The 14,542-nt window shown below is 40.3% G+C and overlaps 1 protein-coding gene across 4 annotated transcripts in view; it reads left to right on the top strand.

Moving 5' to 3' along the window:
- Vdup1 (arrestin family protein Vdup1) overlaps positions 1–7,794 on the top strand; it is a 70,799-nt gene extending 63,005 nt beyond the window's left edge. For 3 of the 4 annotated variants that reach the window (XM_076199722.1, XM_076199719.1, XM_076199721.1), the window contains 2 exons: positions 1,705–1,890; positions 2,353–7,793. In XM_076199722.1, coding sequence (XP_076055837.1) covers positions 1,705–1,890; positions 2,353–2,526 — 360 coding nt within the window. In that variant the 3' untranslated portion in view covers positions 2,527–7,793. Of the gene's footprint in view, positions 1–1,704; positions 1,891–2,352 lie in introns of all 4 variants that reach the window. The other variant, XR_012967210.1, reaches the window with a different exon arrangement.
- The last annotated feature ends 6,748 nt before the right edge of the window (positions 7,795–14,542 follow it).

The raw sequence follows: 14,542 nt of genomic DNA, 5'->3' as shown, positions 1-14,542 counted from the left end.
GTTGGTAGTGGGTATATTTCACCATTGTTAACTGGTGGAGAAAGAGGAAAAAGACTAAAGGTAAGGTGTTGAGAGTAAACAGTTTAAAGGAGCAGGAGAACAAGAAGCTGGGAGAATTGTGGGAGGTGGTGATGGATAGAGTAAAGGTAGGAGTTGAGGAGGAATGGGGGTGTTTCAAAGAGGAAGTAACAGGGTGTGGAAAGATAGTGTGTGGAACAAGGGGGATAGGAGGGAATAGAAGGAAGGTTAGTGAGTGGTGGGATGATGAAGTGAAGAAGGTTGTTGAAGAGAAGAAGCGAGCATTCACGGACTGGTTGCAAAGTAGGACGAGAAGGACGCATGAGAGGTACAAAGAAAAATGAAGAGAAAACATAAGATAAACGAGGCAAAAAAGGAGGGAAGATGTGAGATAGGGAAGGAGTATAACAGGAAAATTTGGTGTGTGATAAGGCTTTGTTAATTTAATTATAAGGTAAAACTAAAAATAGGTAATTATCTTTACTGAAGTAACTATGAGAAGTAAAAATAAGATGATGTTGATTTCGGTTTGTGCATTTTATCTGAGAGTGTTGAAAAATAATGGATATCACTGTCACGTCCTGTATATGAAGATAATCAGTGAGATAAAAAAAATAACAATAGTGGTGGCGGACGTACGAAGTTAACGACATTTTTGTAAAGAATAGCCTCTTAGATCTGCTGGGAGCTATTTTCAAACAAATATGACTAATTTTACGTGTGCCGTGGCAAACTGCACGTCAGATTTAAAAAATATATAACTTAAGACAAAGTTTATCGTACCGAAAAAGTTAAGTTTTCGATGCAAAATTATATTTTCGATACATTACATGGATTTGCCTATTGCTTGGTGCATTCAAATGAAAGTATATATCAGTATACGTCCATTGAAGTCGGTAGAAAATGACAAATTGTTTGGCTTGATACAATTATAGGCTGTTTTACGAATATCTGTGATTATAAATAGAGGCTCAAACAATGCTATATGCCGTTTGCAATCATGAAATTAATTGACTTAAATTTCAGACACAATAATGTACAACGATACACCTCTGTAAGGTTATAAAACTTGCCAAAAAAAAAATTATTTATTTTCCGGCAAGAATTACAAAATCTGGCGGTGTCTGGTATCAATTTGCTCACTGCGAAAGGTCCCATTGTTTCATGGCAAGGTTCGAATTTGAACGTTGTCACAACGTATGTTGGCCACGAGTCCTGTTCGAAGCAGTGAGTAGTAGGCAGGCGATTTGATTCACGGTTGGCTATAACAATATATATATATATATATATATATATATATATACCCGTATATTTATCATGTATGTGCATTTATGCATGTGTATAAGCCTTACAGGGTATGGAGAATATTGACCTGGCAGTCTTTATGCAATCAGTAATTTAGGAGAATTCAGTAACACCCTTACGGACCAGAGTCCCTGCATTCATTTACGAATGGAGACTAAAATCTCCACTCAAAATATTGTTAATCACTGTCATTTTCCTTTCTACTACCTCCCTTAAGTCTTACCTTTGACTTCACCTCATAGGTGTGATGCTGTCCCTAATGGTAGGAACGACAGTTGTCACCACTTTCATAACGTCAGTATTCAAATAATTTAAAGCGCTTTAATGAGAATGTGCACTAGGGAGTTGGCTGACGACAGACGTCCGTGTGGTTCCTTGCAGACCATCCAATACATGGCGTCGAACAAAGTGGTGCAGGCCGAGACGCGGGAACTGTCGTCGGTGAGCCGGGGCAAGGTCAAGGTAGGAGACACCGACGACTGGAAGTACGAGCAGCTCTACGTCCCACCGCTGCCCCCGACCAACCTCCGGGGGTGTCATATCATCAGGATTCAGTACGACGTTTTTGTAAGTATATGTGTGTATGTGTGTGGGAACGGTGATTTTTCTTTATTGCTAGTTGCATTTCGCTCTCGTTCGTTTGGTCATTTAATCGAGGAAGAGTAAGTGCAACAATAGTTGGTCCACAGTCCTATCATCCTGATCTCCATCAGCATCTTGAACTTGGGATTTCGCAAATTTCTGCATTAAAAGGAATATATATATATATATATATATATATATATATATATATATATATATATATATATATATATATATATATATAATGTCAGCAACGAGTGTAATTTCGTCCGGAGGTGTGATAACGGTCTGTAGCATTGGCATCCACCCTCATCCCAGTTTCCTTGAGATGGTTTGAATACAGGAAAATAACAAACTAAAATAAATATAAATGTCCTTATTTTTTGTATTATTGCCTCGACCCAGCTACTTTGCCCTCTATCTTATCCTCTTCTTTTCCTGCCGCAGTTCATCATCGAGCCGGCTAACCTGGAGAAAGAGATCAAACTCCAGCTCCCCATCATGATGGCCACATACCCGTACCGCAACGGGGACGGGACGCTCAAGAAGAAGCGAGGAGCTCAGTACCCCAACAGCCTTCCTATCTTCAGGCCATGGCTCGACCAGAAAACTTTCGAGTAACCTCCCAGGACAGCTTCCTGCACAGCTGCCTCCGGGGACAGCAGCTTCCGCAGCTGCCCTGAAGTCTACCAGTATCGCTCTGTGAGTTATGTAAATCACTCCAACAAGACGTTCAAGCAAACTGAAAGACGATATCCGTTAGGTTTTGTTGACTTTCTCGGTCCCAAAGTGACCCGTTGTTTTCATTCGAATTAGAATTCCCACCCCTTACAACCGCCAGTCGTCTGCAGTCCGTCCTTCAACGCCAGTAAATCAGTTGATTGCCAGTAGTCTAGTAATTTCATTCCGTCATTGATAACCAACGCTTTTGTTCAAGTGGACAATGTCGCCCAGTAACTGGAGTTACAGTGGAAAAGAGATCAAGGGTAGAAGAACTGATAGTAGAAAGTAAAAGTGATCAGCATTGTACTTATAACGAGTTTCCAATCATAAAAGACTGATGTGCAACTCCGGTCCGTAGTGGTGTCATTAAATTCCTACACTAAAATATAAATTGCATTAAACTTGCGAAGTCAATATACAACCCATGCAGAGTTGATAGCCTAGCATGTAGTTTACAGCCTTGTTTTTTTTTTATCGAATCCGCTCTGAAAATGTTGTTACATTATTCCCTCCTCCAAAAATAAAGAAAGAAAAAAAAATAGCTAAACAATTATGTAGTTTTGTTAGATTTTCACTTGACTCGAATGCTGAGCTTGTTGGTCCAAGTTTGGTGGTCATCATTTGATTCATATTTTCTGGCATGGTGACCTTGAAAAGCGGGGCTAGTTTGAGTGTTTGTTATATATTTTTTTCTTGTTGGTATGAATGCCGAAACTGCAAGCTAGCCTTACTAGAGTATCCGAATTGTGAACCTGTACATATACGAGAGGACTTGTACGCGTAATCGGCGGTGTTGCCGTACGAAATCACTAAGCCTCGTTCGGAAAAGTAAGTACGTGAACTTAAAAGTCAATTTTACGTGTTGGGGAGTGCGTCTTGCCGTGACCCCTTCGCCTCATTGCCATAAACAGCTTATGTGTTAATTAGTAGTCGTAAAATCAAGCCGTTGTATGGGAGGGAATAACCAGTCAGGAATATTCAAATTAATTCGGACTCCAAGAAACATATCGAGTGTTTTTTTCCATAGAAATATTTCCTCGAGAGGATTTGGTGACTACATACGTTCCTATGGCAGCGGTAAGCATGTGCATTCTCTGCTCAACTAGGGAAAATGTTTTGAACATTTTAATGCGATATGTGATGTTCCTTACCCGGTCTGTTGCTGGCGGCTGGCGTGGTGTCTTGCACATAGCGTGCTTCATAATGTTGACATATGCACGTAGCTTATTGTGAATACGCGCACGGTGGCGTTTCCCCCTATTTATAGTCTGTTTTCTAGAACAGACTGGTACCAACCAAGCATGCGAGTTATCTAGATTCTCAACACGGCAAGTATCATGTATGTTACGGACCAGTTGATAATGATTAAGCGTGGACACTCCGAACTGATCCAGTGATATGGTTCGGACAGTGCCAGCTCCTAAATCTCGTATGAGGTAACTGTTGTCACTCAGTTCATCACATGATCCAAGACTGGTGAATCTGTTACACACGTTTGCTCCATGTATTTTAATTTTAAAATTACGTGGCTAATGTACTGTATCTAATATTTTTCTTCCCTCTTTTCCTTTTCTTCTACTTATAACCCTTGGTACCTTTTGTCGTTTGCTCAGTTGCGTAAGGCACCAGAGGATATTGTCTGACTATTCCCTGTATTTGTACCAGATTTATGACTGTGAAACCTATATATCAACACAAAATATTCCATACATAGTATACCCATGTTTAATTTTTTTTTTTATCTTGTATTGCCATTTATGCCCTGAAGTTGCATTTGCCTTTAGAGACCTACACTACAGGTATGTCATATTTATTCTACACAACTTACAAATGCATTGGTTAACTTGCTTGAATGTCGCAGGCCCAGGCATCCGTGAGATGTGCACAAGGCCTTTAGTAGTCAGTTATGACCTCATTGGAAGGTTAATATTGTGAAGTAAGTGGATGCCCACTAGAGGTCAAGCCACCAGCATGGACATGAAGTGACTGGTTGAATCAACATGTTTATGTAGTATGTATGTGTAAATATCATGCATGTCAACAGACGCACACATTCCACTTGCCCATGTCATGCACCATCTCATCTGCTTCCCACACAGTCATGTATTCTTCATATGTTCACACATCTCCCATCCCGTTTTGGTTGACCTCTCCTCTTTCTTTTGATACTTTCCTTGAACACTTTTGAAATATTTTTTTGAACATGTATACACATGCACAAGAAAGTATGATTATAATTATTTTTTATTCTTTGGGATAATTGTTTCTAATTTGTTCCTGAACTATAGCACAGATTCCTGCCATGTATCTCCTGGTGCCATAAGCTCTATTTAAGGAGACTGGTGTACACAAGATGTCTGTAAAATACACATAGTACATAGTGCACACACAGGGATGGGGAACATTACATGTGTGTTACATCTGTTGGATGGAATAACCTTAACATTTCTTTTAGTAGTTCTCATGATGGGTGTGTATATAGTTTCACTGATAGAAACAATCCCAGGGCTCTCCATTCTGTGGGCAAACACATTTGACTATTTCTCTTTCTCCAGTTACTAGGAAGAGAGTCCATTTGCCAAATGTCAATCTTGTGAAGCATTGGGAAGAGGTGAAAGCTTATGGAAGGATTAGAGACCCGTCCTGATAGTTATTGCCAATCTCATGAGATTCACCATCAGAAGGAGAGGGTGTTGATGAGTTTTGAAGACAACAAGGAGACGATCCTGTCTAATGTCCATCTCACAGACCTCCATAGTGCCATCTTTAGACCCACATGAGGAAGATCTCCTTGGCTAATTCTTGGTTGTAGGACCCCTTATGCAACTTGCGTGAGGTGGGAGATTTACAACCACCAGTTACAACAAATCTTGTATTATGGATGTAGACAATATACAGCTGTTGGAATATGAAGTAATTGTTATATTTTTTATACACATCCATGCACATACACACTAACTTGTTTGTGTAGAGGTACTGACTTGGTGCCACCCAGGGTTGAAAAGTATCACAGCACTGTAAATTAGCACCCACTCCTTTGGGCAAGGAGTTGGGGTGTCGAGTCACAGCATTGCCCATAGATCGGGCAGTACGTGAGCTCTTGAGTTCTCAACTGGAAAGCTAATGACTTTCAATTACAAGTGTAACACATGACTAAAGACCAAGCAGAATCACATAGCTTGCTGGTATAGTGGTTAGTGTGACACACAACCAGAGGTTGAGTCCTATTCAAGACTTGAAAGTTTGGCTCACACATGAATTTATTACTGTCCACCTTGATGAAGGGGATGGGGTGTGTGTGTGTGTGTGTTTACCTAATTGTAGTATAAAGGAAAGGGCTCATTGGGTCCTGTCTCCTATTCTCTAATTTTCTAACATACCTAGACCCAAATTCATGTATGGTTCCAACTTAATCTAGATCTTTGATTTCCAATTATCATATTTAGACTTGAACTCTTGTATTGTTTGAGCATGGGCTACATCACCTAAGCTATTCCACTTATCTATGCATCTATATAGAAAACTGCATTTCTTCACATCCTTTCTACATGTCATCTTTCTTAATATACTTTTATGTCCTCTTAAAGCCCTCCCATCTTTAATCAGGAGATCTCATCCATCAATTCAATCTATCCCCTTTAGTGACCTGAACACTAATCATGTCACCACTTTCTCATTCATCTTTCAAAGTTGGTAGACCCAGTACTTTCATTCTTTCCTCACATGGTTTATCTGCTAGGCTGGGACCAGTTTGGTTATATCCTTCACTTTGTGTGGGGACCACACTACTGATATTTATTTCAGTCTTGGACGTATCAGGGTTTCAAGAATTTTTTTCATCATCTCTTCATCCATATAATGGATCCACTTTAATCTTCTGCAGTAGTCCATATGTCTCTCCCACAATCCTGCTGATGTCAGGTGACAGGATGTCTTTTATCAACACTCCCACGTTTTCTCCTCTTTTGCTTTTGTAATGTTTGCCTTTTGATGCTATGGCCATTTCTAGTACTTTGCATTTTTTGGTATTGAATTTCATATCCCATACCTCCATGGAAAAATAGTATGTAGATCATTTTTCAATATTCTACCGTCCTCCTCGTTTTTCACTCTTTTCAAGATTTTTGCATCGTCTGCAAACATGTTGGTATAGCTTGTTCCTTCCATCATATCATTAACATAGACAAAAAACATTATTGGTGCAAGCACTGAACCTTGTGGAACTCTGCTCATTACTCCCCTCCAGCTTGACATCTTATCCTTCACTACGGTCCTCATGTATCTTTCCTTCAAAGTCTTTAATTCATTCTAATAGTTTGTCTCTGCTCTCCAACATGCTCGAATTTCCGCACAAGTCTACTGCGAGGTATTTTATCAAATGCCTTCTCTAGGTCCAGATACATGCAGCACATCAATCACTCTCGAGTAGAAACTTAAAAGGTTTGACACACATGACTCGGAACTGAAGCCAAACTGACTGCCTGTCAGAATGGTCATCTTTCAAGATATTTGGTCCATTGGTCTCTCACAATCCTTTCACATAATTCCACTATTGTGCTGGTTAGTGACACTGACCTATAATTTAGTGGTTTCCTTGTTTCCACCTTTATGAATTAGCACCATGTTTGCTCTTTTACAATCGGGTGGCACAATGCCTTCTTTTGATGAACATGTAACAAGATTGTAAATCTTGTCCACTAGTTCCCTACATTCTTTAAGTGCCCTGTTTGAGATCCAATCAGGTCCTGAGGCTTTTGTTACATCCAATAAGCCCAGGAAATCATTAAGCACTTCCCTCATTTCTACATTTATATCTGCTGAATTTTTTTTTTTTTTTTTTCTTTTTCTTTTTTCTTTCTTTCTCTCTCCCCATGCTTTTCTCCAAAAAGTTGCATCTGTAAGGTCAGCATTGCCCATAGGTCAGTCTGTATAGGAGCACTGGTATCATCCTAGAGTGAAATATGTCGATCAAAGTCCAGCATGTGATTCAAGACCAGTGAATCAAACACACAGACATACACACTCACACAATTATAGACAGATATTGTGTATATAAAATAGAGTTGTTCAAGGAAAAGTTTGTGTCCAATTTTTTTCTCTACATTTTCTTTTGTATATGTACAGTATATAATATATTCTTAACTGAACAATGTGGTATTCTTATTGACCCATGTGCTCTGACATTTTAAAATGTATGAATTTTGACTTATATATACCGATGGTTACAATTATGAACCACTTTTTATAGACAGTTCATGCATAATCTTTACAATGGACCTCTGGGCAAAAATAACAGAAGAATAAAGAGGTAGCATGTGGGGGGTTGAGTATTTGACAATCTCGACTGTGCGATTGAATTTTTGGGTTTACACCACTAAGCTTTCTGGCCACTTAAATCTGTTTTACAGGACAACAGGTTATTTTCAAGTGGCACTCTGTTCCTCACATATAGATTAATGGTTCTTGTTTTATATGATACCACTACCTTCACAAGATTTGGAGGAATTCCTTTCTAATATAGACTTACCACTTTATCATCTAACCAATTAATCGTTGGGAGAAGGCAACACTGCCACAATCCCTTGCATTTTGCTAACGATTAATTGATTTTCACATCTGGATATGTAGGATTCTTGTTAATCACTGTTCCTTAACCCTTAAATCACATTTTTGTGTATCTGTACGTAAACTCCCTAATCCACTTGGTCACTGCCTGTCGATGCCTGGGGTTCTCATCAGCGAGTCTCAAGTGTACATATAAAATAGACTACTCCAACCTATACTATGTTGCAGATATCTCCATATTTCCACTAAGATCCCCATACATACCTGTTGATGGTTGGGGTTCTCAACAGCAAGTTGTCATACCCACATGCTATACTCCATGTGCCTTGGACTAGTGTTCGCACCCCTGGCAGAATTCCCGCCTACTACTTCCTAAATTAAACTAAGGTTTGTAACCACATTTTGTGTTAGAGTATAAAGGTGATCTAAAACCCTTAAAAATGCTTCTCTATTGGAATCCTGATCTGGGTGGTGGGGATTTTTCTCCCTCACAAAAATTTATGTGAAATGGGGTAAAAGTATGACAGAAAATTTTGAAAGTAATAAAAAGATGTTTTGGAAAGAAATTGAGAGAGGAAGAGGAGGCGAATCAAGTAGAGAAGAAAAGGTGCAGATGGAGAGATGATAATGGAAGAGAAGGTGGGCAGAATATTTTAGGGAGTTGCTAAATGTGAAGGAGGATAGGGAGGGAAAGGTAGTTGCAGTGGGAAGTGCTAAGAAAATGAGAGTGATGAGTGAGGAAAATGGAGGAGAAATAGGGAAAGATGAAGTGAAAGCAGCTGTTAAGATGATGAGAGCAGGTAAGGCACCTGGGTTGGATGGATGCCATGCAGAATGTCTGAAAAAAGGAGGTACAGTTGTGGTGGACTGGCTGGTAAGTTTATTTAATGTTTAAGAGAGGGTAGAGTGCCAGAGGACTGGAGGAGTGCCTGTATAGTTCCATTTTACAAGGGAAAAGGGGACAAGTGTGAGTGTAGTAGTTTCAGAGGGATCAGCTTGTTGAGTGTAGTTGGGAGGGTCTTGATTGAGAGGATTAGGAGAGGAACAGAGGGAGTAATTGGTGAGGAACAATGTGGTTTTAGGACAGGTAGGGGTTGTGTAGATCTGATTTTTGTGGTAAGAAGTATGTGAGAAAGCTATAGGAAGAGGTTAGGATGTTTTTTGGGCTTTTATACATTTGGAAAAGGCTTATGACGGGGTAGTCAGGAAGGTACTGTGGGAGGTATTGCAGATATATAGGATAGAAGGAAAGCTGTTAAGAGCAGTCAAGAGTTTTTACGAGAGTAGTAGAGCTTGTGTTAGGATTAGAAATGGAGAGAGTGAATGGTTTGAGGTAAAGGTGGGACTTCATCAGGGATGTGTTATTTCACCCTAGCTGTTCAATCTATACATGGATGGGGTGGTGCGAGAGGTGAATGCAAGGGTAGTGGGTCAGGGGTTGGAGATGGTTAAGGAAAATGGAGAAAAGCGGGAGATTGGCCAGCTGTTGTTTGTGGACGACACTGCAATTGTAGCAGGATCAGAGGAGGGGTTGAGGAAGTTAGTGACAGAGTTTGAGAAGGTGTGTGATAGAAGGAAGCTAAAGATAAATGTGGGTAAAAGTAAGGTGATGAGATGTACAAGGGGAGAGAGTGGTAGCAGAGAGAGAGACTGGAGGAAGTGGATAGTTTTAGATACTTGGGTGCAAATGTGGCAGAAAAGGGAAGAGTGGGGGTGGAGGTAGAATGTAGATTGAGAGAAGCAAGTAAATGGCTTGGGGGATTAAGAAGTGTAATGAGAAATAAGACATTTGGGAATGGATGCCAAGAGGAGATTGTATGAAGGAGTGATTGTGCAGACAGCACTGTATGGGGCAGAAACATGGAACAAGAGAGAAAGAGAGGAGTTTGAGTGTGTTTGAGATGAAATGCCTGAGAAGTATGACAGGGGTTACTAGGCTAGATTGTGAGAAATGAGGAGGTGAGGAGGAGAACAGGGATGGAAAGGGAGTTGGGAGATAGGGTGGATGAAAGAGTATTGGGATGGTTTGGACACATGGAAAGAATGAGTGAAGAAAGATCAGTAAAAGGGGTGTGGAAGGCAGTTGAAAGGAGTGAACATGAGGGGTTGGCCTAGGATGAGATGGATGGATGGGTAAAAGGGGCTTTGGGAAGGAGGGGAATGTCTGTTTAGGAAGGATGGGAGAGGACAGAAGACGGATGAATGGGGAAGGGTTGTATATGGATGATGCTGTGATGCATGAGGTGGATGGGTAGGGGATGGGGAGTGAGGGAGTATGTGTGAGAAATAAATTAACACAGCCTGAAGGGATTTCTCCCCGTCTTCTCCTTTTCTGCATGGGGGACGAAGAGGGGGTGGTCGCCAAATAAATGAAGCGGCCTTGCTGTGGATGTTCTGTGTCTTGCGACACTGCTTCTGACCCAGGGCAGTGGACAAGATGCAGGGATGACCCGTCATCCAGGAGGTGCCAAGATAATAGGGAGGGTAGAGGGGAGTGGAGTATGTACATACATACATATACCATAGGCTTTTTCCCCCTTACAAGGGAGGCAGCCAAAAAACAAAGGCATAAAAACCATTCCCACCCATTCCATCCCCAATACACTCCACTCCCCTCCACCCTCTACCCTTCCTCTTATCTTGGCACCTCCTGGATAACTGGTCATCCCTGTATATTGTCCACTGCCCCGGGTCAGAAGCAGTGTCACAAGACAGAGCACATCTGCATCAAGGCCACTTCATTAAATCAGCGCCCCCCTTCTCCATCCCCTCATGCAGAAAAGAAGATGGGAGTATGTAGGGGATGGAATAAGTGGGAGTAGTTCCCATGCCTTTTTCTGTTGGCTACCTCCCATGTAAGGGGAAAAAGCCTTGGGTATATGTAAGTACAAAAATTGAAGGTTCCTAATTGGTCAATACATACAAACATGCTGCCCATGATGTAATGGAGGAGTGGAGTGAGAGGTGCACTCCCCTACCATGACATTTGATAACCCACGTAGACTTTCAAAAAATTGAAAAATAATACACAATTAAATTCTTGGCCTTACAAATCCACTCCCACCCATTTCATCCCCACACACTCCACTCCCATTCTCCATCCCCCCCTCCCTCACTTTTTCTTTTTTCTTTAGATTTACCATTAAATAATTCCATTAGCTGTCAGAGCTTATTAGTATTGTATTTCTTCACTTCATGAGCATTAAGCACTGGGTGTTTGTATTTACCTACCTAGTTGTATTTTACGGGAAGGGGAGATATGCTCGTGGTGTCCCATCTTCATATCTCATTCTATCTAAACTATTTTTAAATTTATGTATTTTGTGTGGCCAGATTGTTGTTTCTTGGATATCTAGGAGAAAGTTTGGGTGGGGGGTACCTGAGAAGGGCTGTTCAGTCACATAGGAAGTTGTTGTAGAAGAGAACTGTTCCTATTCCTTCTCTCCAACAACTATCTTTCCTTTAATTCCTGCATGCAAGACTGGCTAGACTCCCAGCTGCATCCTTGACCTTGCTCCATCACCCTGTTCCATACCAACAGGGCTTGCTTACTACATAAAGTCGATGATAATGGTGAAAGTGATTGATGTGAAAAGTAAAAACGGCATTCACAAAGAGTGGATTTCAGGTGGAGGAGGGGTGTCCAGCCTCTTCCTCCACCATAATATGATGCAACACAGAAAAAGTAAAGGTAAAACTGGCAGTGATAAAGAAGTGAAACTGAACATATCACTCATGCATAAATGGACACATGTAGCATGTGTAAGCATTGACCAGACACATCCACAGGTCACCATACCACTGATATTATTATTATCTATTTATTTATTTATTCTACAAAGTATTACCTTCTGTGAAGTGGTCTTGCTGTGCATGTGCTGTGTCTTACTGCATTGCTTCTGTTACAGGGCAGTTGGCATGATATAGAGATGACCCATCATCCACAAGGAGCTAAGGTGAGAGGAAGGGTGGTGGATGGGAGTGGGGACTTGGCTACTTCTCTTGTTAGGGAGAAAAAGCCCTTGCTATATCGATAGATGTTATATATTCAATAGTAAAATTAATTTGCTGTATGCACACAAAATTCATACAGCAATAACTGTAGAACCTAAACTACTATAGGAGAATATAGTAGAGAATGTGAATCAATAAAACAAGTGGAGTGCATATATAAACTTAGTAATATATATTGCTTCTCGATTCACTGCAGAATAGGAGGTAAAATTAATGATAGAATTTTAGGTTGGTAATGGAAACAGAATGAGCAAAAGTAGGTAATGGTAACTAATATTTGGTGGCAGGTAAAAGTAATGGTAATGCAGAATGAGTAAAGTAGGTGATAGTAAAAAAATTTAAACTGCTAACAATAATGGTATCTAGTGGCAGGTTAAAGTAATGAGAATGAGTGGAATAGGAGGTAAAAGTAATGAAATTTTAGGCTGGTAAAAAAAATACTATGGACAGGAAGAAATATGGTAATATTAGCACCAGTTCCTCGGGCTAGGTAGTAACCTTTTGGTATCAGCAATGATAAGGTTTAGGGACAGGTAAAAGCAATATCACCTGTACTGCTGCTGTAGTATTGGCAGTGGTACTATTAAGAATAGAGGTATTGACAGCTGTAAAACATCAAACTGAAAGTTGAAGCAGCAATGCTTGTAAAGTACTGTACCATGGAAAGAGGGGAATAAGGCTACATTCATCTTGTATGCAAATCAGAATTGGCAATGAAAGATAATTCTTAAAAAAAAAAGTTTATTTTCCCATACATAGAACACTGCAAACTAACATTTGAGCATACAGTAGTAACCTGTCAAAATATAAATATCTGTAATACTCTTAACACCTTATAAATGTACAAAATTACGTTTTGCCGATTTACCTCCACACACGAATTTTGAACCACCATTTCACATGATCTACCATTTTTAAACATCCTGCATTATTTTTATGAAATGGGAGCTTAAAGACTGGCAGAGGGGCAAATGTGATCCCAACTTGTAAACATAAGAACCTTCAACTTTTAGACAACATCTTCAACCAGTGTTATAGCCTAAACAAGTGGCAATTCTACCTGGAAGATGTGGCATTATTGACAGACAAGTTTCAGACAAAGTTCTTGGGAGGGAATAGACTATACCTTCAACTTTGGCTACCTCTTTTGTAAGGGGTATATATTTGTAACAAGTCTACAAGTTATGAAAGTAGTTGATGTAACATGAAAATTACAGGTGTTAAAAATAAAGGTCTATTGGTATAGAATGAGAAAATATGAAGAGGACAGCAAAAAAGGACGTTTGAATACCATTTAATAAACACTTCACTTAGCCTCCTGTGTCAGAGTTCAGAATATCAAGACTTAATTGGATGGAATAAAGGAGTTGGGGATTATCTTATGAATTTCTCCTTTAGTCTAGTCATATTTATGGATTTGGAAAAGGCTTCTGACAGGGTAGACAGAAAGGCACCGAGAAGTTTTGCCAATATACAAGATTGGGGGAAAGCTGTTTAGAGCAGTCAAGAGTTTTTAAATAGTAGAGTAATAGAAATGGAGAAAGTGGTTCAAGATGAAGGTGGGGCTGTGTCAGGGATCTGTTACGATGCCACGGCTGTTCAACGTTTACACTGATGGGGTGGTGCAGGAGGTAAATGCAAGGCTAATGGGCAGGTGATTGTAAATGGAGAAAAGTGGAAGATGAACCAGTCGTTTGCTGACAACACTGCTTGTGGCAGGGTCAGAGGAGGAATAAAGTTAGTAACAGTTTGGGAGGGTATGCAAAAGGAGAAAGTTGAAGGTATGTGGAAAAAAGTAAGGCGAGGAGATTTACAAGGTTGGAGGATGGCAGTGATTTGGAAGCAAGTCTGAAACAAGAGAGACTGGAAGTGGATAGCTTTAGGCATTTGGAGTTGCATGTGGCAGGAAAGAGTGGCGACAAAATTGTGGATAGAAGTGCCTTGGGGGACTGAAAAGTGCAACGAGATATAGGCATTTGGGGATGGATGCAAAAAGGAGATTATATGTTGAGATGATTGTGTCAACAGCACAGACTTGGAATTTGAGTGAGGCAGTGAGGAAATGTTTGCATGTATTTGAGATGGATCATCTGAAGTATGGTAGGGGTTACAAGGTTGGATAATGCAAGAAACGATGAAAGGAGGAGAGCTGGGATGGAAAAGGAGATTGCAGATAAGGCTGATGAAAGAGTACTAGGATGGTCTGGGCACACGGGAAGAATGAATGAAGATTAGTAAAAGATGTGGATGGAGTTTCTTGAGGGGATGACCAAGGATGAGATTGGAGTGAAAAGGGCAAAAGAAGGGAGAAGGTAGCAGACAGGGGTAAGTGGAG

This window comes from Oratosquilla oratoria, chromosome 16 (genome assembly GCF_046742065.1).
Source record: "Oratosquilla oratoria isolate Oo_2021 chromosome 16, ASM4674206v1, whole genome shotgun sequence".
Taxonomy (NCBI): Eukaryota; Metazoa; Arthropoda; class Malacostraca; order Stomatopoda; family Squillidae; genus Oratosquilla; species Oratosquilla oratoria.
Note: the sequence above shows the minus strand (reverse complement) of the source record. Positions and strands in the feature narration are given on the sequence as shown.